We start from the raw sequence: 26,817 nt of genomic DNA, 5'->3' as shown, positions 1-26,817 counted from the left end.
TGTCCTCTGCCATGTAAAGTGTTCTCATATGTCCTTGGTTACATGTGAGGAATGCTATACAAATGTAAGTTGAAGTCATGATCCTACACACCTGCTCCCTCCCTAGACTGCCCTCATTCACTTTTAGATTTGCTAAACTTTGGTCAGCTTAGGCTTGACAGCAACAGTCTGAATAAATACAATTTAAATAATACTTGTCTTTCATAATAAATTTATTTTTGAAATACAGTGACTGTTGTTATATAGACAAATATTCTCTCCCAGCAACAGACCACAAGATGAATGACCAATTCATCTGTTTTTAGTGATATTGGTTGAGGAGGGATGCTGGGAGAACACCAGAACTCCCTGCTCTTCTTTAAGTAGAACCATGGGATCTTTAACAAACACTCAAAACAGGCAGAAGGGGTATCAGTTTTACATCTCATTCAAAGGGCAGTATCTCTGACAGAGGCAGTGCTCCCTCAAAGTGTCAAACTCAATTATGTGCTGAAGTCCTGGAGGAAAACTCAAACTCACCACCTTCTAAGGAAGAGTTGAGAATGCTGGTAACAACTGAACCGAGCTTCAGGGATAATATCTGGCAAAAGATGAAGACAGCACCCTTCGAAGGTAAGCATAGCTTTGTAATAAAAACAGAAAATGCTAGAAACACACAGATCAAAAGTAAAGATAGCAATTAATAGCCAAAATGTCCACCTGCCCAAGAGCTGGGTGCCAGGCTCTGGATGTAGGCATGCGCAGTAACCACGAGCGAGAGTGCCGATATGCGCATGTGCTGTAACCAGGGGCTCCCTCTGGCTGTTGGTCGCTGTATGGAAAGCGGAGTTTATGTGAAAAGGGCGGAGCTATTGGAGCTGCTGAGTGTGGTGGAAGGGAATACGGATAATCATAGTTCCTATCGTTGGTTAGCAATAGTCTGTGCAGAGTAGGTGACGGCGCTGTCAGGCTGGTTGCTAGGGGCGGGGGACACTGTCTGGAGCTTGGCCCCGGTGAAGGGGGAGTAACGTTGGCCGCCTGCTCGCTCTGGCTCAGCCGGAATCCAGAGAGCGAACCAGTCGGTCGAAACTCCGATCATGAGAAGCCGAAGTAATTCCGGGGTGAGGTTGGACTATTACGCCCGGCTGGTCAATAATACCATCCTGACTCACCAGGTGGGTAACTGTGCCATCGAGTTAAGGATCAAGCGCAGTGTTTCTTACAGGCAACGTTTCCCATTGCAGCCTCCAGGAGCTGTGACACCGTACGAGTAAATCACGGTTTAATAAAGGCAGGCTTGGTTATTACTATTGACACATTTAAAAAGGGCACTGTCTTCATGAAGACAGTTTGTGGAACTCAATTAATTGGCTTGGACTCAGTTTTATCATGCAATCATATGAATTTTTTTAGCCGTGATTTAGGTTAACTTGTTGTTTGTTTGCAAATGAAGACACGATGTTCTCTCTAAGCCTCTTTCGGATCATGTGAGGCATTTCAAAATTCAGTCACGCTGTCAAAGCCGCCCTCAATCGCGACAGGTGTTTAACACGCCAGTGATATGAATCTTTGCTGTCCTTTATTTTTGCTGCTACATTTTTCTTGTTTTCTCTTCTCCCTCACTAGGGTATGGGAGAGATACTTCAATTTTTTTCCTAAGTCCGGATGCTATGTTGGCAAATATTCCAGTAACGACCCACAAGATGAAAAAGTTATTTTATACATATTTTTGTTCTCAGGCTGTGGGTGACGCTGATAAGGCTATACTTATTGCCCAATCACAGGGTAATAAGAGTCAACCATATAGTGTGCGACTGGAGTTACATGTAGGCCAGTCCGGGTAGTGGTGGCAGGTGGGTTTTTACGACAATCTGGCAGATTCATGGTTATTTTGTCTGCTGCCAGTCACAAATCCTACTAGACTTGCCATGGTGAGATTTGAACTCATGGTACCTGGATTGCTGGTCCAATACCATGATCCCTACACTAGTGTACCTGAAGTCTATTGATAATGATAGTGGACCAGTAACCCAGAGGTTGATTGCAAAGTTCATCTTTTTTGTTGATATTGTTTGAGGGAAGAATGATGGCAGGAGACTACAACTCCCTGCCCTTTAAGTAGTGAAATCGGAGGTTTAACTTCTACCTAAACCAGCAGAACAGGCAAGGGGTATTGGTTTCACATCCCATCCAAAGGACAGCACAAATGGCTATTATTCATGTGTGAGTTCAGTCAATAAGTTTGGCAGGTTATTTCTATGTGAGGGGCATCAGAGCTAAGCCTGATGCTGCCCTCACCCAATGTCCACACACACACACACACACACACACACGTTTCTAGCAGGGCTTGCCGAATGATAATTGTGACTGATATTTAGTTGTTCTGTGCCCCCACCTCGGGTCTGTGATCTGAGGACACTTATATCTCTATTGTAAGGATAGGGTTAATCAGACTGACCTGAAGTTTACTAATGTTATACTACTATTGATTTCTCTTTCTATTGTAGTAATGTTAACCATTAGACTTTGCTTGTTAAGCAGGGAAGTATGAGTGAGTTTGGAGTGGTAACCAGTGGGCCAGGGTTGACCCTGTAGCACTGGTCAGTTTCAGGATGAATTAAAAAGAAACTTAATTTGGTTCCTAAAGTTTCATAGAAATTTAATCATTTGATAGCTGTGTGGGAAAACAGTTCTTCAAAGGAAAACATCTAGGCATACATAATCCTTTTTAATTGGTACCAGTGATACAGAAACAAAGACAGACTTATAATTAAAAGCTTCATTTGGTAAAATATTAATTCTTCACTGATTTGTGCTCTCCTCTGCCATTTCAATATCTCTCTCCTTTACTTCTGTTTCTCCATCTCCTCCTTCAATGTTTTGATTGCTCTCCCATCGCTTCCGTTTCTCTTGCTTTCCTTCTGTTCTTTTGCTCGCTCCCCCACCCTAATCTTTCTCCAGCAGTTATTCAAGATAGGAAATAAGATCAAATAAATGAAGATTAAAAAGCACGTAATCTACATTTTTTCCACCCATTGGTGCATATGAGCATTATATGAAGTTCCATTTACTAACTGCAATGCAACTCTTGGTAATTCCTTCATCAGAGTGTGGTCAGCAACCCTGCTCTTACCATTCATCTGAAATAGATGAGATTAGTGCCAATTTTCACATGCTGCAATAGATCTATGATGAGCTAAGAAATTGTTGACATTCAATGGGAGGTAAATTAGTAACAGACAAAACTCAATAAACTGAGACCAGATTATGAAGAAAAGACCTTCGGGTAAGCGTACTCCAAGGCGGCCTTTGAGACACACGACAACGCAAAATCGTCGAGCAGAAATTGATAGCCAAGTTCCGCACCCATGAGGACGGCCTCAACCGGGATCTTGGGTTCATGTCACGCTACACGTAAGCCCACCAGCGAACAAAAGCTATCTGTTTTTAATATAACGGGTCATTTGCTGGCTTTCTCTGCCTTCCGGATGTTTCTGCCTCTTTTTTTTCCTGTTTGTTTGTTTTTTTTTGTTGAATGTATATTCGGGGGTTCTGTAGGTAACACCTCTCTGTCTGAACACGGTGATTGCCTTGGCAACGGGCAGTTGCAAAGACTGTCTGTAATCACCATGTATTGTTCTGTGATTTATAAATGCGTAGGCTTCGAGGAGTTCCTGACATTTACCTGAGGAAGGAGGAAGCCTCCGAAAGCTTGTAAATTTCAAATAAAATCGTTGGACTATAACTTGGTGTTGTAAAATTGTTTACAATTGTCAACCCCAGTCCATCACCGGCATCTCCACATCATTAAGAAAAGATGCTGACTTGAAGTGCAGTGAGTGGGTGACTAAGTAGATTCACTATATCTACAGCAGTGGGAGTTATGAGACACGCAGGTGTTTTGACCACCCATATAGAGAAATACAGTGGTGGTCATGGAACCTCCTATTGACGCTTTCTAAAATGTGTTGTAAATCTCCTTTGATGGGAGATGTGAGACAGAGTCATTGGGTATTCTATTCATCGCGTTACATGGAAACTACAGCACAGAAACAGGCCATTCGGCCCAACTGGTCTGTGCCGGCCTTTATGCTCCACACAAGCCTCCTCCTTCCCTACTTCATCTAACCGTATCAGCATACTTTTTTTTTTATTCCTTTCTCCCTCATGTGCTTATCTAGCTTCCCCTTAAATGTATCTATGCTATTTGCCTGAACTGCTCCTTGTGATAGCGCATTCCACATTCTTACCACTCTAACAAAGAGATCTGGGAGTACAGATTCATAGCTCCTTGAAAGTGGAGTCACAGGTGGATAGGGTGGTGAAGAAGGCATTCAGCATGCTTGGTTTCATTGGTCAGAACATTGAATGCAGGAGTTGGGATGTCTTGTTGAAGTTGTACAGGGCATTGGTGAGGCCACACTTGGAGTACTGTGTACAGTTCTGGTCACCCTATTATAGAAAGGATATTATTAAACTAGAAAGAGTGCAGAAAAGATTTACGAGGATGCTACCGGGACTTGATGGTTTGACTTACAGGGAGAGGTTAGACAGACTGGGACTTTTTTCCCTGGAGAGTAGGAGGTTAAGGGGAGATCTTATAGAAGTCTATAAAATAATGAGGGGCATAGATAAGGTCGATAGTCAAAATCTTTTCCCAAAGGTAGGGGAGTCTATAACGAGGGGGCACAGATTTAAGGTGAGAGGGGAGAGATACAAAAGGGTCCAGAGGGGCAATTTTTTCACTCAAAGGGTGGTGAGTGTCTGGAACGAGCTGCCAGAGGCAGTAGTAGAGGCGGGTACAATTTTGTCTTTTAAAAAGCATTTGGACAGTTACATGGGTAAGATGGGTATCGAGGGATATGGGCCAAGTGCAGGCAATTGGGACTAGCTTAGTGGTATAAACTGGGCGACATGGACATGTTGGGCCGAAGGGCCTGTTTCCATGTTGTAACTTCTATGATTCTATGATTCTTTGGGTAAAGAAGTTTCTCCTGAATTCCATATTGGATTTATTAGCGACCTATTTTATATTTATGACCACTAGCTTTGGACTCCCCCCTCAAGTGGAAACATTTTCTCTACGTCTACCCTATCAAACCATTTCATTATCTTAGACTTCTATCAGCTCACCCCTCAGCCTTCTCTTTTCTAGAGAAAAGCGCCCCAGCCTGTTCAGCCTTTCCTGATAAGTATATCCTCTCATCATTCTGGCACCATCCTTGAGAATCTTCTTTGCACCCTCTCCTTTGCCTGTATATCCTTTCTATAGTATGGAGACCAGAACTGTGCACAGTACTCCAAGTGTGGTCTAACCAAGGGTCTATACAAGTTTAACATAACTTCTGTACTTTTCAATTCTATCCCTCTAGAAATGAAACCCAGTGCTTGATTTGCCTTTTTTCAGGCCTTATTAACCTGCGTTACTACTTTTAGTGATTTGCGTATCCGTACCCAGAGATCCCTTTGCTCCTTTATCCCATTCAGACTCTTATTATCCAAGCAGTATGTGGCCTCCTTATTCTTCCTACCAAAATGCACCATCTCACACTTATCTGTATTGAAATTCATTTGTCAATTACATGCCCGTTCTGCAAGTTTATTAATGTTCTCTTGCATTTTGACACATTCCTCCTTTGTATTAACTACACCCCCCCCAATTTGGAGTCGTCTGCAAATTTTGAAATTGTATTTCCAATTCCCAAATCCAAATTGTGAACAACAGTGGTCCCAGCACTGGTCCCTGTGGAACACCACTTCCCACTTTTTGCCAGTCTGAGTAGCTCCCTTAACCTTACCCTCTGTTTTATGTTTTGTAGCCAACTTGTTATCCATTCAGCTACATGTCCCCTGACTCCACATGCTCTGACCTTAGTCATGAGTCTGTGATACTTTATCGAAGATCTTTTGAAAATCTAAATATATTGCATCGACTGCATTACCCTTGTCTACTCTTTCTGTTACTTCTTCAAAGAATTCAATAAGGTTGGTCAAGCATGACCTTCCCTTTTGAATTCTGTGTGGACTATTCTTCATTAAATTTTTGGTTTTTAGATATGTTTCTATTACATCTTTGAGTAAAGATTCGATTATCTTTCCTATCACCGACATTAAGCTAACTGGTCTACAGTTCACTGGTGAGAGGGAACACTGGGGGTCGTGATGTTTTGTTGTGTCATAACTATTTGGGACAGACTCGATTGGCCAGCCATTCTGTTCCTGTTTGTCATTTTGCATGTTTATATGTTTTGGTTGGAGGTGGTTGATATTCGGTAAATCACAGGGAATTGCAAATGTAACTCCATTACTTAAGAAAGGTGAGCGGGAGAAACCAGGAAACTATAGACCTGTTAGTCAAACATCTGTGGGGAAGTTATTGGAATTTATAATTAAGAAAAGACTGACTGAGCATTTAGAGATATTTGAGCTGGTTAGAGAGAGCCAACATGGATTTGTAAAGGGTAGGTCATGGCTAACAAACCTAATTGAATTTTTTGAGGAAGTAACTAAAGCAGTAGATAGGGGAATGTCTATGGATGTAGTTTATATGGAACACCAGAAGGCACTCAATAAGGTTCCACATAAGAGACTGTTAGCTAAAATTAAAGCTCATGGAATTGACCTGGTTAGGAGATTGGTTAGGCGGTAGAAGAGAGAGTAGGGATAATGGGTATGTACTCGAATTGGAAGGAAGTGACAAGTGGTATCCTACAAGGATCTGTGCACAGGCCTCAACTATTCACTATATTTATTAATGACTTAGATGACACAATAGAGAGCCATATATCCAAGTTTGACGATGACAAAGATTGGTGGCATAGTAAGTAGTTTAGATGGGAGCATAAAATTACAAAGAAACATTGATAGATTAAGTGAGTGGGCAAAACTGTGGCAGATGGATTTCAATGCAGGTAAGTGTGAGATCATCCATTTTAGACCCAAAAAAGGATAGATTGGTGAAAAGCTAGGAACAGTGGAAGTCCAAAGAGATTTAGGGGTCCATGTACACAGATCACTAAAATGTAGTAATCAGGTTCCAAAAATAATCAAAAAGACTAGTGGAATGTTTGCCTTTGATAAATAGAGAGCTAGAATATAAATGGAAGGAAGTTTTGCTATATAAAGCACTGGTTAAACCACATCTGGAGTACTGTTTACAGTTCTGGACACCACAGTTTAGAAAGGATATATTGGTCTTGGAAGGAGTGTAGTGCAGGTTCCCAAGAATGTTTCCAGGGCTCCAAGGGTTAGATTATGAGGAGAGTTTACATAAACTAAGCTTGTATTCCCTGGTATAAAGAAGGTTAAGTGTTGATTTGATTGAGGCTTTTAGGATTTTGAAAGGAATTGATAGGGTAGATAGAGAGAAACTTTTTCCGCTGGTGGGGTAGTCTAGGACAAGGGGACATAACCTTAAAATCAGAGCCAGGCTATTCAGGAGAGAAGTTAGGAAACACTTTTTCCATGCAAAGGGTGGTAGAAGTGATGAACTCTTTCCCATGAAAAGCAGTAGATGCTAGTTCAATTAATAATTTTACATCTGAGATCAATAGATGTTTGCTAGTCAAGGGTATGGAGTCAAGGCAGATGAATGAAGTTAGGATACAGATCAGCCATGATCTCACTGAATGGCGGAACAGGCTCGAGGGGCTGAATGGTCCACTGCTATTCCTATGTTCCTTAATTACCACTGTGGTAGTAACTGCCTGCTAAACGATATATTTTGTCATGATACTATGTCATTCTCCTGTAACATAATGTGTAGTGAAATAACCCATCAGTTCAAATTATGTGGTACAGTATCACTATACTTCAGTTGGTATTTGATTGCTGCAGCATCCACCGCTAGCAAAAGAAAAAAGTTTCTGTGAACTGAAGAACCTCATTGTCATAAAAGTCTATCTATTATATATAGAATGATACAGGATGGAGCATACTTCAGAATGTATATGTGTGTGTGTGTGATATATCACACACACACTTGCATACATTGCTGGGTTCAGATGATGTTGATAAACTGAAGCTTTGATAATACGCTCTCTCTTGTGATGGTCCTGCTCTATACACCATTCTGCCTGAATGTAAATTTAAATCCTCACCTTTTGAGGAAGTTTTTAATTTTAAGAACAGAAAAATTCCATTAGAAGAAATTAAGTTTCATTATCACAGAATGATCAACATTTGAAAGGGACTTCCAGGTGTGGTAGTGGAGGCAAACACCATTTAAGAAACTGTTGGATGCTGAAATGAGGGGGCTGTGGGTTCCTCCAGGAGGAATGAGCAAAAAGGCTTTCCTCATCCATATTTATTGTGTGACATATGCCTCTGTAGCAGGTTCTCCATATTGGAGCTCAGACTGCACGTTCCCACGCCCCGCAGTCTGGAGATTATTCATTACCATCCATGTACCTGACCCTGCAGCACCACAGAGGCTGAGCAATCCAGCATTTTGAGGATGTAATACCATAAAACATTTATTTTTAATAAACAAAAACTGTGTAGGTCCTAATGAAATGAATCAAAATAGTTTCATATAAGGATATCCTATTCAATTAAAATTTTAAAAAGGTCCATTTGGCTCCCCTAATGGCTGTGGTAAAATGAACTGCAATTGGCCTCAGTGTCTGTGGATGAGAGAGGGAAAAAAAAGTTAACCGGCATTTCTGCTGCTGAACAGTAGCTAACAACCTCTGCTAGGAATTGCATGGGTGGATGCTGGTTCATTGCCGCACACCCCTCCCTGCAAAATTCACAAGCTCAGAGTAAGATTAGAGATTAGAAAATGTTTTTTCAAAATGAGAGTGCATATTTAGTTAGAGAAAGTAGTGCATATTGTAACAGATTTGGACGTGACCCCAAATGGTAATCAATGTCTCATTAATAATCAAATCAAACATGTAAAAGTATCATATTAGACAACAAAGATCAAAACAATATTACCCTGGTTGATCTCTGGGCAGAGTTTGTAATTAAGTTGGCGACTTGGTCATTTCAAGTTTTCTGAGTGAGGTAATCTTCTGATAGTCAGGTGTTCTTCTGACAGCTGGGTGGACTTCACTGATTCTCTGCCAAGAGCTCAAAAGATGTTGGGTTTTAATGTCCCCCCTGGCAGAAGCCTCACACCATATATGGAACAATATTCATATGATTCTTATTAATTAACAAAGTTGTTTTTCAAAGAATTCAAAATGGTCAGTTTGTTTTAACGTTACTCATCTAACCTCAAAACCCTTTGCAAGGTTGCTTTTCAAGTGGTCAGTTTGTTTGACTGCACTCGTCTAACTGTCTCGTCATTGTCCTGGTCTTATTGCTATCTTTGGATCATTGTTCCGCTTTTACCACATAGCTGTCTTGTCTCACAATGAGTCAGGGGTCAGTCACTAGTCAAAGGCTAACAGTTTACAATTCAGCAAAATATGCAGCATAGCCTGCAGAGCATGATGGTTAGTAGCATTAAGAAAATTATGTCAATTTGTTCCTATTTCCAATATTCTTACAATATGTAGATGGAAAAGTAGTCAACTCTGGGTTATTTATACCTTTTTTAAAAAGATATTAGGTCAATAGCTATCAAGAAAGGGAATTGAGAGTTCTAGGAATAGATCTGTTTGATTTAGGTGGAGTGTACAGAGAGCGGGTGGTGGGGGGGAGGGGGGGTGGAGAAGGGGGGTCGAGGGAGGAGTCCATGATTGAAGTAGCTGTGCATGGATTGTGGAGGCAATAGGTTTATTGAACTAAATGGCCTTTTTTATTGCCAGTCTTTCCGATATTCTTGGCTCACACATTTAAAGGTGATCACTTTGGTGTGTTACCAGCGAGCAACTGGCACTTGTAGAACTGTAAACCAGCATGAGTCATGTACTGATTGGCTCCTTTAACTAATTTTTACTCATCCATTCAGCACACTAAAAGTGACTCAATTGTCTGATGCTTTCTGTATTGCAATATTCTGTAAATGTTCTGGTTATTTATGTTTCAGTACATTATATGCTCATGGGATTACAGTGTCAAGGCAACAGTTTTTGTGATTGTCAGGTATTGTCATGTATTAAGTATAATACTGTTCAATTGGTCTTACGGCAATGTATAAACATCTGCACTATTTAACTCTTAAATTAGAGAGTGAACACTGGTGCAGTGAGTTGCAATACCAATGAAATGTCATATATAGGGCTATGGGTTCAATCCTCTTAAACTGACATGAAATTATTTAGTGTGTTGCTTAAAATCTATCTATTACCATTTCCCCTTCTTTGTAGAATACTGTAACTGGGTTACTGCCTGCTAGCCCTGAACAGAAGGATGCTTGGGTCCGTGATAACACGTACAGCATCCTAGCAGTCTGGGGACTGGGACTGGCCTATCGCAAAAATGCTGATCGAGATGAGGATAAAGCAAAAGCTTATGAGCTTGAGCAGGTGGGTAGCTGCACATAATTGGTAGTTCTTGTTACAAAAAGGGGAAAAAAAACAATACTCTTATTAGAACCCATAAAGTTCTAATTTCTTTTAAAAGTTTTTGGTTACTGCTAGAAGTATTCATAAGAAATGAGAATTAACCAGTCAGCAAATCTATCTTCCATGTATCAGGCTCACCTGGATTATTTTCATTTACCTCCTATCTTGGTATTAAGCCATATTTTTTTACTCATTTACTTGGAATCTATTCACTTTTTTAATTGCCTCAACCAAACCCTTGTTCACTGAGGTTGGTTGCAGTCTCTTTTATAAGTTAATCACTTATGGAGGGGCGAAGGAGTCGGACATCGTTGGGGGGAGTGAGGGGAAATTGGACGTCGTGGGGGGGTGGGGGAGTCGGACATCGCTGGCAGTTGGGGGGGGGGGGAATTGGACATCATGGGGGGAGAATCGGACATAGCGGGGGGAGGATCGTCCAATCGCATGGAGGTAAGCTTGATGGGCGGGGGAGATGCACTCCTACCCTTTCTGGCCCACAAGCAGTGCTGTAAAACCACTTACTTGATGGATCAGGCCCATCACACCTCCCTTCAGCTGCCGGGTTTCCTGAGTACTGGAAGCCCCCTTAAAATATTTTAGTGACTGACCGGCCACCTGAGAGCGGGTTGTTCGCCGGCCCCCCCAACCCTCTTCTGTTAAAATAGTGGATGGTTTGTGGTTAGGTTTCCCATTTTAAAGTTTTTTTAACCCCCACCTGCCCCAGGGGATTAAAATTACCCCCATATATGCAGTAATGTGCCAACTTTCTCCCCCCTCCTCAATTTCTGTTTTTTTGTCCAGTGGGAGTTGCTTACATAAAATAATCTCCAAGCTTAATGCTTAGCAATTGAGTGGGAATACACAGTATTTAAAAGAGAGAAAAATACATTTTAAAATGTAGCAAAGCAAGTTTGAGTTTGTTAGAATTTGCTGTGTAGTTTTACATTTTTTAAAGTGAATCTGTGTGGTTAAGATCGCTGTTTCAATTTTTTTCCTTAGTATGCTTTCAGTGCTAATGTTCCTGTGTATTGGATCTGCCAGAATGGTTGTAACTTAATCTCTGAACAGTTTGTCATCTCTGAACAGTTTGAAAATGTCATTTGAAAGCCGAGGTGGGTGCAGAGTGCCAGCAAAGGGCTGCTGGAGGGTCATGGCCTGGTAGGAATTGCTAACTCCATGTAAACATGTACTGGTTTTTATTTCATCTTCCAGAGTGTGGTGAAACTGATGCGGGGGTTGCTGCACTGCATGATGAGACAGGTATAAAATCGTTCCGGGTTTTACTTCAGATCCCTTGCTTGCAAAGTAATTAGTCACATTATCACTTGGAACTATTCTGAGTCTTGACATTTGTCCTTACTTCATAAGTGGAATGCGTAACTAAATAACAATCCTAACATTTTCCATAACTTAGGCCTATTACTGAATGTGCGACCATTGTTTGCATCTTTTAAAAAATTACCATATTATGAAATCTACTGAGTTTTCATGTGCTCTGTGTAAAATGGCATAACTGGTAGAAATTTGACACTGAATCTTGATTTCAGATTTGTGAGCTCTTTATTTTGAACTTGGAGGTAAACTTGTGGTGTAGCTGGAGACAAGAAATATTAGCACAGTATCATGGCCTGGAGATGTGATTAGCTAGATTGATTAGTAGGGCATCAATTCTCTCCCATCTTCTCCTGAAGACATGCTGTGATAAGGTTCTGTGGGCACTGCAGTATTTCAGTACCTGCCCAAGTATCCATTCTGACTGTAAAGACCAAGAGTTAAACCTGGGATGATCTTGTCACTGTGGCCTAGTACTATAACAGGCACCAGGGAGTTCAGTAGGGCATCTCTGAAGGAGGAGTTTGCTAATAAAATATTATATAAAGTAACTCAAAAAAACAAATTCACAGCATGTCAGTCAGCATATGTAAACAAAAGATGGATTAATGTTTGGGTGTAAATCCTTGTCAGAATTGAAAACTAAAAGGTAAGCAAGAAAAAGAGGGGAGAAACAATAGGTGCTCAAGTGATAAAGGAAGTCAAAGGGTTGCATAAACTGCAGATTGCTTTTACAGATGCTGACTGACATGTCTATTTCCAGCATTTACTGATACTGGTTCAGGTTTCCAGCATTTGCAGTTTTATTTTCCTTTTTATTTGCCATGTAAGGTAAGCTAGCTAGATTCTGAATTTGCAGAATAGGGATATTTGGTATGAAAATCTTAATTTTTTTTTGAAGAGTACGTGTTTGACACTTTTTATAGAATTTTATTTGAAAGAAGAATGAAAGTGAGTGTTTTGTTAAATGTATATTTATAGGCTACCTTGCTTACACTCTGTGCACAGATTCCCAAATGCGCTATTTTCTAAAGTTATTTGTGGTAACCTTTGAGGAATTAATTAAATGGTTCTGGAAAAAATAACTTGTCAACAAAACTAGGTGTTTGGCCACATTCATTTAATTAAGTTAATTTGACAAATGCATGATGGTGCAGGTTCATAGCTGTTATCTCCACTTCCCTGGAGGAGCAGAATGGAGCAAAATATTGACCATCATTCCAAGGCCCCCTTGTATAAATTTAACAGGCACTTAGAGTGGAATCGATGAAAGTCTGAAAGCATGTCAGCTTGTGGTTTGCATTTGTGTGTGATGTGGAGAGATAAAGGGAAGAGTAAAATATAGGAGATTTCCCTCTGCCCTTTGCTTGGGAAATCGATGTTCCTCAGGCTCAGGGCAGAGGAAAACGTGAAAAGACCCATTAAGTCTGGTTTATGGCCCCGGTGTACTGCCTGCGATACTCTGGGGCCCTCCCTAGTGATGCAACTGGGATCTGCACCTGTAGTAGGTGTAGGCCCAACGTTGATATTTTAATGAGGTGGATGGGCATGTCCCTGGCCTCCTACCTCATTCGCCGTTAGATCCACTTGCTGGGTGCCCAAGCGCAGGTTGCCTGTTAGAATCTGCCTCTGAGGCCTATCGCTGCGCTCCGATTTCCTCCTGAACATTTTGGTGCAAAGCAAAACATGGGCAGTTGTCTCATCTCAGACGCTGTATCTGTCATATCCAGAGAGGAAACCTTACCCTATAAAGTTTTGAGGAGCCAGTACCATATATTAAGATTGGCTAATCTATAGTTTATTACTGATGACAATAGTATTCTTTTCTGTACATAGTTGAATAAAGTTGAGAAATTCAAGCTCACCCAGAGTACAAATGATGCTCTTCATGCAAAGTACAACAGCGGAACATGTGCTACAGTGGTTGAAGATGATCAGTGGGGTCACCTGCAAATTGACGCTACCTCTATCTTTCTGCTTTGTCTTGCACAAATGACTGCTTCAGGTAAGGAGAGCTAACCCAAATTGCCCCAAAACACAGGCAGACTGCTAGCCAATTTCAAATTATTGGCGATGTTGATTCTAGTTCACAATTAAAGCTGTCTGACAATTGTATTTTCCAGTAATTTGTATAATTAATTGTTTGGTGTCACAGTTGGTTATAAGTTGTGAGAACTTGTGTCCTTCATATGGTGGGTTTTGATTAGTATTTTATTTGGTCATTCCCCACATTTCATCATTCTTGGATGATTGTTCATTTCAATTCACAATTGTGAGCTTCTGGCAATAATGCAGTATGATGGAACCCTTTCCAGCAGCAGTATCTGTTTCATTATTTTAAAGGGGTGATACTGTCTATTTGATCAGGCCCAAAGAAATGGTCTCCAATATGATTGTGATCATTCAATCTGTGTTTGTTTTCAAACACTGGCCTAGAAATTGGTCTGCGCAACGCTCGTTTTAACATAAGAACATAAGAAATAGGAGCAGGAGTAGGCCATATGGCCCCTCGAGCCTGCTCCGCCATTCAATCAGATCATGGCTGATCTTCGACCTCAACTCTATTTTCCCGCCCAATCCCCATATCCCTTGATTCCCCTAGAGTCCAAAAGTCTATTTATCTCAGCCTTGAATATATTCAATGACTCAGCATCCACAGTCCTCTGAGGTAGAGAATTCCTAAGATTCACAACCCTCTGCATGAAGAAATTCATCCTCATTTCAGACTTGAATGGCCGACCCCTTATGCTGTGACTATGCCCCCTAGTTCTAGACTCTCTAGCCAGGGGAAACAATCAGCATTTACCACGTGAAGCCCCCTCATAATCTTATATGTTTCAATGAGATCACCTCTCATTCTTCTAAACTCCAGAGAGTATAGGCCCATTCTACTCAACCTCTCTTCATAGGACAACCCTCTCATCCCAGGAATTAATCGAGTGAACCTTTGTTGCACCGCCTCCAAGGCAAGTATATCCTTCCTTAGATAAGGAGACCAAAACTGTATGCAGTACTCCAGGTGAGGTCTCACTAAAGCCCTGTACAACTCTAGTAAGACTTCCTTACTCTTGTACTCCAACCCCCTTGCAATAAAGGCCAACAAGCCATTTGCTTTCCTAATTGCCTTCTGTACCTGCATACTAACTTTTTGTGTTTCATGTACGAGGACACCCAAGTCTCTCTGAACACCAACATTTAATAGTTTCTCACCATTTAAAAAATATTCTGTTTTTCTATTCTTCCTCCCAAAGTGAATAACCTCACATTTCCCCACATTATACTTCATCTGCCACCTTCTTGCCCACTCACTTAACCTGTCTATATCTCTGCAGACTCTTTGTGTCCTCCTCACAGCTTACTTTCAAACCTAGCTTTGTATCGTCAGCAAACTTGGATACGTCACACTCGGTCCCTTCATCTAAGTCATTAATATAGATTGTAAATAGCTCAGGCCCAAGCACCGATCCTTGCGGCACCCCACCTGAGAATGACCGTTTATCCCTACTCTGTTTTCTGTCCATTAACCAATCTTCTATCCATGCTAATATATTACCCCCAACCTTTTATGTGGCATCTTAGCAAATGCCTTTTGAAAATCCAAATATACTACATCCACTGGTTTCCCCTTTATTTACACAGCTAGTTACATCCTCAAAAAACTCTAATAAATTTTTCAAACACTATTTCCCTTTCATAAAACCATGTTGATTCTGCCTAATCATATTATGATGTTCTAAGTGCCCTGTTACCACTTCCTTAATAATGAATTTCAACATTTTCCGGACGACCGATGTCAGGCTAACTGGCCTGTAGTTCCCTGTTTTCTCTTTCCCTCCCTTCTTGAATAGCGGGGTAACATTTGCTATCTTCCAATCTACTGGGACCGTTTCAGAATCTAGGGAATTTTGGAAGATCATAACCAATGCATCCACTATCTCTGCAGCCACCTCTTTTATAACCCGCGGATGTAGGCCATCAGATCCAGGGGATTTTTCGGCTTTTAGTCCCATTAGTTTGTCCAGTACTTTTTCTCTGGTGATATTAATTGTTTTAAGTTCCTCACTCTCATTTACCAATTGATTTCCGGGCACTACTCGGGGCCCCATTATGGGGGAGGGGGGTAGGTAGGGTGCGCACATTTCCGTCTGGAAGTGAGCCACCCGCCATATTGGGTAAGGACAAATGAGTCATCCTTTACCCATGCCTGAAGCAGGACTTAAGACTTTGCATATGCAGATAGGGCACCTAATGTCTGTTGAGGTCCCCTCAGTAAGATTGGTTTGCCCTGAGGCAGCCAGCGCCATCACTGACATTAAAGGAACCGATTGCCGCCGTGCCCCGCCCCCGCCCCGCCCCCTCCTCGGTCCATTGCTGCTACTCCCGACCTTTTCCACTCCCAGTCCCCGTGGCGCCCCCCCCCCCCTGCCCGGACCTACTTACCTTGGCACTCCTTATCCTTGGCCTTGTGACCCCCGGACCCACTTACTTTGGCTCCCCAATCTCCTTCCTTGCGTTCTCTGGCCCTGCAACCCCAGACCCACTCACCTTGGCCCTCCTATCCCTGGCCCCGCGTCTTCCCCCCCCCCCCCCCCCCCCCGGAACACATTGCGCTAGCACTGGCCAGATTTTCCACCGCTCTGCCGGTGGGTTTTGAGGCCATGCCGGCTCCACGATAAAGAGGCCCAAGGCCCAATTTCTGGGGAGCCTCAAGCCTCATCATTCAGGTTCAGGGATTATGCCTTGTGCCCTCTCAACCCCATCCACCCCCAGCGCGCACCTGAATTTTTAAGCCACTATGTTTGCTCCTGTAAGTTTCTGCATTGCATTACAGTGTTCCCTCTTTACATTGTTTCCTTTTGCTCAGGCCTGTTGTAGACATAGAGTGGTAGGACAATGGGTCAACAGTTGTGATTTTCTCAAAAGTTGCATCTCCAATCTTTAGCTGCCTTGCTAGGAAGGCACAGAGGCCAGGGATTTCTCCACAGGAAGCTATGGAAAATCAGAGCATGAATCAGCATTGGTTGCTTTTGTTTCATCACATCGAAACAGTTGTCTCAAAAGTACCTTTGACAGATATTTTGGAATTGTCACTCCTACATTGAATCAGGGAGTGATGCATGAGGACAAAAGAGTAGCATAATTACTCATTCTGCCTCATCTCCCACTGACAATGTCAATCTCCAAACTCTGTAGATTTCTAGAGTTTAGGAAGGAACACAAAAAGGGATCATGTTAAATTAGGCAATTTCTGCACTGAAAGGAGAACTTCCCTATGGTGTTAGCGTCCTTTTTAATTTAAAAAAAAATGTACCTTTCTAACTGAAAATATGGTACTGTGAGTGCATAACATTGAAAAGTCTTGTGCTACAATTCAGTTTTTCACCTTTTTATGTACTGTAGTTCTGCGCCCATGTCTAATTGTTCATTATATGTTGAAGCTTCTTTCTGTCAATAGATTTACTTTTCTTGAAGTTACAGCTGACATTCTGCAAACTTGCACACTGTAAAGTGCTGTTGAGAGTTTTCAAGAACTTTTTAAAAAAAAATTGTGATTTCTTCATTGTCATTGATGTGGCTCTGCTCTGTTGTGAATTTCTTGGTGACTCTATCAATACCAAAGATGCATAAGTCACAATGCTACTTTTTGTTTAATGAGGATATGAAATTCTTCCTTGGTCTCCCTCTCTATTTTTATAACTATACAGATTTTCTTTTGAGCCGGTTGCTTCCTGTGGCTAACCAAGCATGTCATTCACACCTAGGTCTCTACTGGTGCTGTTGGGAAGACAGCTACTTCGAGCCATAAAACAGCAGCCCTGTGAGGACGCATCTGTTTTATTCCCTTCCTGTAGCTGAGACTGGGAACTCAGTGACATGGGGAATCGAACCTGAGTATCTCTACTCCAGAGCACGTTTGTTTGTTTTCAGTGGCTTGCTCCATCGCACTGCCACAGTCCTAGCATTACAGAGCCTGCAGAAGCTCTGTTTACTTCATGTCCAACTATCTGTAGCTACATTGGTTTTAATGTGTGGTTTTTAAATGTTTTTGAATGATTGATTGAAATCCTTCAATATATTTGATAGGTCTTCTAGAACATGAACGTTTGTGTAATCTCTTGCCATCACCGATAGCTAATTGTAGAATTATATATCCTGGTAAATGTTTTCTCAATAAGGTCACTGATTTATGGTTTTCACAGAAAATAGATAGAATTAAGGAATTTGATCTACAAAACACTGGTAACAATTCTGTATTCGCATATAATAAAGGTTGAATTTGACTTATTTATAAAGTCACCATAAATCAGTGCCCCTGATTCTCTAGTGTATGAATGCAAAGCATTAATAATAAGTATTTATTTCCTTTAGGGCTTCATATAATTTTTACTCTGGATGAAGTGAATTTTGTACAGAATCTTGTGTTTTATATCGAAGTAGCCTACAAAGTTGCAGTGAGTATCCAGTTATCTGTTTTTATTTCACCAATTCCTAGGAAGAGATCATTGTGGTTCTCCTAAATCTTACAGTACAAATTTAGAGAGGATTTTCTGAGAAGCTATTCTCTGCCACTTTCATATGTTTTGCTTTTATAGAATTTTGCTGCAGGGTGACGAGGCTTATTGGTGCATTACAGTTATGCACCGTATCATAATGTGGTAATGTATGGGTTCACATCTGATTCCCCACATGATTAGTTTCCACACATGTCGCTGCTGTTTGGGTGAGATAGCAAGTGGAGGCAAGGTGCTTGTCTAACTTTGGAAACAGCGAGGGAGAAAACTCAACATTGTTGCATCTGTTTTACAGGTGCAAAATGGGCGCAACGATGACCAATTTAGCAATGCGATGGCCTATGCCTGATCTGTGCATGCGTCTGGGTGACTGCTAAATTCGTTAGGGCTTTTTTTTTTCGGGCCTCCCAGTTTGGTAGTGCAATGGAAGCATACCGTCAGTTATGCACCCAAAGACGGGCCATAACGAATTTAACTCCCAGTATGTTTATGGTAAAGCCAGGCACTGCAAAGGAAGAATTCAAAACTTCTGTATTTTTTCTTATAAAATGTGGGATTTTAAAAATTGCATATTTTTTTTTTTATTCGTTCATGGGATGTGGGCATCGCTGGCAAGGCCGGCATTTATTGCCCATCCCTAGTTGCCGTTGAGAAGGTGGTGGTGAGCCGCCGCCTTGAACCGCTGCAGTCCGTGTGGTGAAGGTTCTCCCACAGTGCTGTTAAGAAGGGAGTTCCAGGATTTTGACCCAGCGACGATGAAGGAATGGCGATATATTTCCAAGTCGGGATGGTGTGTGACTTGGAGGGGAACATGGTGTACATGGAGTATTCCTTTAACAATCAGTTAAGCAAACTGTAGCATTGGGGCTCCACTATTTGGGTCAGTTGGTAAGTGCATTGCTTAATGCCTGAGGCGTTAAGGCCAGAATGTCTCAGCCTTGGTCTCTGGTCTGTGCTGAGTTAGCTGTTATGCTACAGTTGGTCTCATCTGTCACACAAAATGGTTTAAATTGGCTAAGTAATAGGAAACAGAGAGTAATGAATAACAGTTGTTTTTCGGACTGTAAGGAGGTGTACAGTGGTGTTCCCCAGGGGTTGGTACTAGGACCAGTGCTTTTCTCGACATATATTAGTGATTTGGACTTGGGTGCACAGGGTACAATTTCCAAATTTGCAGATGACACAAAACCTGACAGTGTTGTGAAGAGTGAGGAAGATAGTGATAGACTTCAAGAGGATATAGACAGGCTGGTGGGCAGACACGTGGCAGATGAAATTCAACGCAGAAAAATGCGAAGTATTTACGGTTGAGAAAGGCATGGATGTTAGGGAACTTGGGGAAATAAATAGTGATGTCTTGAGGAGTGTACATATTACAGAGAGGGAGGTGCTGGAAGTCTTAACGCGCATCAAGGTAGATAAATCTCCGGGACCTGATGAAATGTATCCCAGGACGTTATGGGAGGTTAGGGAGGAAATTGCGGGTCCCCTAGCAGAGATATTTGAATCATCGACAGCTACAGGTGAGGTGCCTGAAGATTGGAGGGTAGCAAATGTTGTGCCTTTGTTTAAGAAGGGCAGCAGGGAAAAGCCTGGGAACTACAGACCGGTGAGCCTGACATCTGTAGTGGGTAAGTTGTTAGAGGGTATTCTGAGAGACAGGATCTACAGGCATTTGGAGAGGCAGGGACTGATTTGGAACAGTCAGCATGGTTTTGTGAGTGGAAAATCATGTCTCACGAATTTGATTGAGTTTTTTGAAGGGGTAACCAAGAAGATAGATGAGGGCTGTGCAGTAGACGTGGTCTACATGGACTTTAGCAAAGCCTTTGACAAGGTACCGCATGGTAGGTTGTTACATAAGGTTAGATCTCACGGGATCCAAGGTGAGGTAGCCAATTGGATACAAAATTGGATTGACGGCAGAAGACAGAGGGTGGTTGTTGAGGGTTGTTTTTCAAACTGGAGGCCTGTGACCAGCGGCGTGCCTCAGGGATCGGTGCTGGGTCCGCTGTTATTTGTTATTTATATTAATGATTTGGATGAGAATTTAGGAGGCATGGTTAGTAAGTTTGCAGATGACACCAAGATTGGTGGTATTGTGGACAGTGAAGAAGGTTATCTGGGATTGCAATGGGATCTTGATAAATTGGGCCAGTGGGCCGATGAATGGCAGATGGAGTTTAATTTAGATAAATGTGAGGTGATGCATTTTGGTAGATCGAATCGGGCCAGGACCTACTCCGTTAATGGTAGGGTGTTGGGGAGAGTTATAGAACAAAGAGATCTAGGAGTACAGGTTCATAGCTCCTTGAAAGTGGAGTCACAGGTGGATAGGGTGGTGAAGAAGGCATTCAGCATGCTTGGTTTCATTGGTCAGAACATTGAATACAGGAGTTGGGATGTCTTGTTGAAGTTGTACAGGACATTAGTAAGGCCACACTTGGAATACTGTGTACAGTTCTGGTCACCCTATTATAGAAATGATATTATTAAACTAGAAAGAGTGCAGAAAAGATTTACTAGGATGCTACCGGGACTTGATGGTTTGACTTATAGGGAGAGGTTGGATAGACTGAGACTTTTTTCCCTGGAGAGTAGGAGGTTTAGGGGTGATCTTATTGAAGTCTATAAAATAATGAGGGGCATAGATAAGGTAGATAGTCAAAATCTTTTCCCAAAGGTAGGGGAGTCTATAACGAGAGGGCATAGATTTAAGGTGAGAGGGGAGAGATACAAAAGGGTCCAGAGGGACAATTTTTTCACTCAAAGGGTGGTGAGTGTCTGGAACGAGCTGCCAGAGGCAGTAGTAGAGGCGGGTACAATTTTGTCTTTTAAAAAGCATTTGGACAGTTACATGGGTAAGATGGGTATAGAGGGATATGGGCCAAGTGCAGGCAACTGGGACTAGCTTAGTGGTATAAACTGGGCGACATGGATATGTTGGGCCGAAGGGCCTGTTTCCATGTTGTAAACTTCTATGATTCTATTTCGGTAGGGAGAATGAGGAGAGGCAATATAAACTAAAGGGCACAATTCTAAAAGGGGTACAGGAACAGAGAGATCTGGGGGTATATGTACACAAATCTTTGAAGGTGGCAGGGCAGGTTGAGAAAGTGGTTAAAAAAGCATTTGGGATCCTGGCCTTTATAAATAGAGGCATAGAGTACAAAAGCAAGGCAGTCATGATGAACCTTTGTAAAACACTGGTTTGGCCACAACTGGAGAATTGTGTCCAGTTCTGGGTACTGCACTTTAGGAAAGATGTGAAGGCCTTAGAGAGAGTGCAGAAGAGATCTACTAGAATGATTCCATGGATGAGGAACTTTAGTTACGTGGATAGACTGTAGAAGCTGGGGTTGTTCTCCCTGGAACTGCGATGGTTGAGAGGAGATTTGATCGAGGTATTCAAAATCATGAAGGGTCTAGACAGATTAGATAGAGAGAAACTGTTCCCATTGGCAGAAGGGTCAAGAACCAGAGGACATAGATTTCAAGTGATTGGCAAAAGAACCAAGGGCGATATGAGGAAAAACTTTTTTACACAGTGAGTGGTTAGGATCTGGAATGCACTGAGTAGTTGGTGGAGGCAGATTCAATCGTGGCTTTCAAAAGGGAATTGGATAAGTACTTGAAAGGAAAAAAATTTGCAGGGCTACGGGGATAGGGCGGGTGGGTGGGACTAACTGGATTGCTGTTGCATAGAGCTGGCATGGATTCAATAGGCTGAATGGTTACAGCGCAGAAGGAGGCCATTCTATGATTCTATTCTATGAAATTATTTTTACTTTCAGCACTGTCATTGCCTGTTGTGTGTTGCTCAGTGAGTTTTGTCCTTCTTGATATTTGTTTCTCTTTCATATGTTGTAGTGTTTTCTCTGTCTTGCACGTCCCTGTGATAGAGATAATATATGTATTCTCTTTCTCTCACCACACTTGCCTGGAGAGAGCCTTAGGCTTAGTGGTAGAATTGCTGCCTCTGAGTCAGAAGGTTCATGGTCGGAATCCTGCTCCAGCTCTGAATTCTGGGTGGACATCCAGCGGGATATTCACGTCTGGTGGGAATGGGAGCCCATAAATCCCTTCCGCCGTATAGGACTGACTACCTTCTCGGCATAAAGATGGTTACGGCCATGGAAGGAGTTAATCAGCCTGCAAACCCTTCCACTACTTCACACTATTCTCCAAGGAAAGAGTGTGAAGATATGAAAACAACAGCAACCACATTTGCATCTCTTCCTAGTTGTCTCTGTCTGCCTCTGGTGTGCATATATCCTCCCCCACCTCCCTCCGCCAGATGTATCTCTTCTTGGGTATGAGTGCAGTATTTGGGCCATCTAGTGATTGTTAAATTTGCTGCATACATTTTGTTGCTTTCTTTTTGTGACAGGATTATGGCATGTGGGAACGTGGTGACAAGACAAACAAGGGAATTCCAGAACTCAATGCCAGTTCTGTAGGTATGGCCAAAGTAAGTGTTAAATTACGTTTCAAAGCACTTTTTGTGGTGGCGGAGGGGCAAAGCGATGGAATTGGACAATATATTGTGTTAGCATACTTTTTTTTAAACTTTTGAACCTGGACTTGAATCTAACTCAGGCTTGTGGGATGGAATAAAAACAGAAAATGCTGGGAATACTCAGCAAGTCAGGCAGCATCTGCGGAGAAAGAAACAGTTAACAGTTCGTCAGAATTGGAAGAAGTGAAAGATTTAACAGTTTTTAAGCAAGTACAGAGCTGTTCCTTGAGCTTCCGTTGAGCTTCATTGGAACAGTATAGGAGGCTGACAGAGAGGTCAGCGTGGGAGTGGGACGGAGAATTAAAATAGCAAGCGACCGGAAGGTCGGGGTTATGTTTGCGGATTGAGTGGAGGTGTTCAGCAAAGCGATCACCCAATCTGCGTTTGGTCTCCCCAATGTAGAAGAGACCGCATTGTGAGCGGTGAATACGGTATACTAAATTGAAAGAAGTACAAGTAAATCGCTGTTTCACCTGGAAGGAGTGTTTGGGTCTTGGACGTTGAGAAGGGAGGAGTTGAAAGGGCAGGTGTTGCATCTCCTGCACTCGCACGGGAAGGTGCCGTGGGAAGGAGAGCAGGTGTTGGGGGTGATGGAAGAATGGACCAGGGTGTCGCGGAGGGAATGGTCCCTTCGGAATGCTGGGAAAGATGTGTTTGGAGGTGGTAGAAATGGCAGAGGATGATACATTGAATGTGGAGGCTGGTGGGGTGGAAGGTGAGGACAAGGGGGGACCCTATCATGGTTCTGTAAGGGAGGGGAAAGGGTGAGGGCAGAAGTGTGGAAAATGGGATGAACACAGTTGAGGGCCCTGTCAACTACAGTGGAGGGGAATCCTCAGTAAAGTAAAGTCATATTGGAAGCATTGGTGTGGAAGGTGACATCGTCAAAACCGATACTACGGAGACGGAGAAACTGGGAGAATGGAACAGAGCTCTTACAGGAAGCAGGGTGGGAGGAAGTGTAATCAAGGTAGCTGTGGGTGTTTGTGGGCTTATGGTAGATTTTAGTTGACAGCCTATTCCCAGAAATGGAGATAGAGAAGTCAAGGAAGGGAAGGGAAGAGTTGGAAATGGACCATATGAAGGCGAAAGAAGGGTGGAAATTGGAAGCAAAGTTAATGAAATTTTCCAATTTGGGGTGAGAGCAGAAAACAGCACCGATACACTCTTCAATGCATTGGAAAAAGGGGTGAGGGAGGGGACCTGAGTAGGACTGGAACAAAGAATATTCCACGTATCCCACAAAAAGGCAGGCATAGGTAGGACCCATACGGGTTCCTATAGCGACATCTTTTATTTGGAGGAAGTGAGTGGAGTCAAAGGAGAAGTTGTTCAACGTAAGAACAAGTTCAGCCTGGCAGAGGAGGGTGGTGGTGGGTGAGGAGTGGTTGGGCCTCCATTCAAGGAAGAAGCGGAGGGCCCACAGGCCGTCCTGGTGGAGGATGAAGGTGTAGAGGGACTGGGTGTCTATGATGCAAATTAGACGGTTGGGGCCAGGAAACTGGAAAGTGTAAAAGAAATGACATCCATCCGTGGCTAAGTAAAGAAATTAAGTATCCGACTAAAAACTAGGACATATAAGGTAGCCAAACTTAGTGGGAGGATAGAAGAGTGGGAAGTCTTCAAAAGACAGCAAAAAGTAACTGAAGGATTGATTAAGAAAGGGAAGATAGATTATGAAAATAAATTAGCAAAAAATATAAAAACAGATAGCAAGAGTTTCTATAGTTATATAAAAAGAAAAAGGGTGGCTAAGGCAAACGTAGGTCCCTTAGAGGATGAGACCGGGAAATTAATGGTGGGAAACATGGAAATGGCAAAAATGCTGAACAAATATTTTGTTTCAGTCTTTACGGTAGAGGACACTAAGAATATCCCAACACTGGACAAACAAGGGGCTCGAGGCGGGGGAGGAGCTAAATACGATTAAAATCACTAAGGAATTGGTACTCAGTAAAATAATGGGACTCAAGGCGGATAAATCCCCTGGACCTGATGGCTTACATCCGAGGGTCTTGAGGGAAGTGGCAGTAGGGATTGTGGATGCTTTGGTAATAATTTCCAAAAATTCTCTGGACTCGGCAAAGGTCCCGGCAGATTGGAAAACTGCTAATGTAACACCCTTATTTAAAAAGGGTAGTAGGCAGAAGGCTGGAAATTATAGACCAGTTAGCCTAACATCTGTGGTGGGTAAAATTTTGGAGTTTATTATTAAGGAGACAGTAGCGGAACATTTGGATAAACATAATTTAATAGGACAAAGTCAGCATGGCTTTACGAAGGGGAAGTCATGTCTGACAAATTTGCTTGAGTTCTTTGAGGACATAACGTACAGGGTGGATAAAGGGGAACCAGTGGACGTAGTGTATTTAGACTTCCAGAAGGCATTCGACAAGGTGCCACATAAAAGATTATTTCTCAAGATAAAGAATCACTGGATTGGGGGTAATATTCTGGCATGGGTAGAGGATTGGTTATCGAACAGGAAGCAGAGAGTTGGGATAAATGGTTCATTCTCGGACTGGCAACCAGTAGCCAGTGGTGTTCCGCAGGGGTCGGTGCTGGGTCCCCAACTCTTTACAATCTATATTAACGATTTGGAGGAGGGGACCGAGTGTAACGTATCAAAGTTTGCAGATGATACAAAGACAGGAGGGAAAGTGGAGAGTGAGGAGGACATAAAAAACCTACAGGGGGATACAGACAGGCTGGGTGAGTGGGCGGAGATTTGGCAGATGCAATACAATATTGGAAGATGTGAGGTTATGCACTTTGGCAGGAAAAATCAGAGAGCAAGTTATTATCTTAAAGGCGAGAAACTGGAAAGTACTGCAGTACAAAGGGATCTGGGGGTCCTAGTGCAAGAAGATCAAAAAGTTAGTATGCAGGTGCAGCAGGTGATCAAGAAGGCCAACGGAATGTTGGCTTTTATTGCTCGGGGGATAGAATATAAAAACAGGGAGGTATTGCTGCAGTTATATAAGGTATTGGTGAGACCGCACCTGGAATACTGCATACAGTTTTGGTGTCCATACTTAAGAAAAGACATACTTGCTCTCGAGGCAGTACAAAGAAGGTTCACTCGGTTAATCCCGGGGATGAGGGGGCGGACATATGAGGAGAGGTTGAGTAGATTGGGACTCTACTCATTGGAGTTCAGAAGAATGAGAGGCGATCTTATTGAAACATATAAGATTGTGAAGGGGCTTGATCGGGTGGATGCGGTAAGGATGTTCCCAAGGATGGGTGAAACTAGAACTAGGGGGCATAATCTTAGAATAAGGGGCTGCTCTTTCAAAACTGAGATGAGGAGAAACTTCTTCACTCAGAGGGTAGTAGGTCTGTGGAATTTGCTGCCCCAGGAAGCTGTGGAAGCTACATCATTAAATAAATTTAAAACGGAAATCAACAGTTTCCTCGAAGTAAAAGGAATTAGGGGTTACGGGGAGCGGGGCAGGAAATTGGACATGAATTTAGATTTGAGGTTAGGATCAGATCAGCCATGATCTTATTGAATGGCGGAGCAGGCTCGAGGGGCCGATTGGCCTACTCCTGCTCCTATTTCTTATGTGCTTATGTTAACTGTTAAAGTGGCAGAGGGTGCGGAAGAGTTGCGGATATAGGTCAGAAGAGACTGGACAAGGGGAGAAAAAATAAGAGTCGAAATAGGAAGAAATTAGTTCCGTGGGGCAAGAACAGGCTGAAACGATGGGTCTACCTGGGCAGTCCTGTTTGTGGATCTTGGGAAGGAGATAGAAGCGGACTGTGCGGCATTGGGGGACTATGAGGTTGGAGGCTGTGGGGGAAGATCTCCAAAGGAGATGAGGTCAGTGACAGTCTGAGAAACGATGGCTTGATGTTCGGTGGTAGGGTCATGGTCTAGGAGGAGGTGTCAGAGAGTTGGCGTTCAGCCTCCGCAAGATAGAGGTTTGTTCGCCAAACAACAACAGCACCGTCCTTGTCAGCAGGTTTAATGACAATGTCAGGGTTGGACCTCAAGAGAACGAGTGCTGCAAGT

The 26,817-nt window shown here is 42.5% G+C and overlaps 1 protein-coding gene across 7 annotated transcripts in view; it reads left to right on the top strand.

The window, feature by feature from the left end:
- Positions 1–851: 851 nt before the first annotated feature.
- The window catches only part of phka1a (phosphorylase kinase, alpha 1a (muscle)), a 133,114-nt gene continuing 107,148 nt past the window's right edge, over positions 852–26,817 (top strand). For 4 of the 7 annotated variants that reach the window (XM_067996918.1, XM_067996917.1, XM_067996912.1 and 1 more), the window contains exons 1-6: positions 853–1,154; positions 10,239–10,397; positions 11,649–11,696; positions 13,605–13,773; positions 18,138–18,220; positions 22,671–22,751. In XM_067996918.1, coding sequence (XP_067853019.1) covers positions 1,077–1,154; positions 10,239–10,397; positions 11,649–11,696; positions 13,605–13,773; positions 18,138–18,220; positions 22,671–22,751 — 618 coding nt within the window. In that variant the 5' untranslated portion in view covers positions 853–1,076. Of the gene's footprint in view, positions 1,155–10,238; positions 10,398–11,648; positions 11,697–13,604; positions 13,774–18,137; positions 18,221–22,670; positions 22,752–26,817 lie in introns of all 7 variants that reach the window. The other 3 variants (XM_067996914.1, XM_067996913.1, XM_067996916.1) reach the window with 2 other exon arrangements.

Source organism: Heptranchias perlo, chromosome 15, assembly GCF_035084215.1.
Source record: "Heptranchias perlo isolate sHepPer1 chromosome 15, sHepPer1.hap1, whole genome shotgun sequence".
NCBI lineage: Eukaryota > Metazoa > Chordata > Chondrichthyes > Hexanchiformes > Hexanchidae > Heptranchias > Heptranchias perlo.
This window is presented reverse-complemented; position numbering and strand designations above follow the sequence as displayed.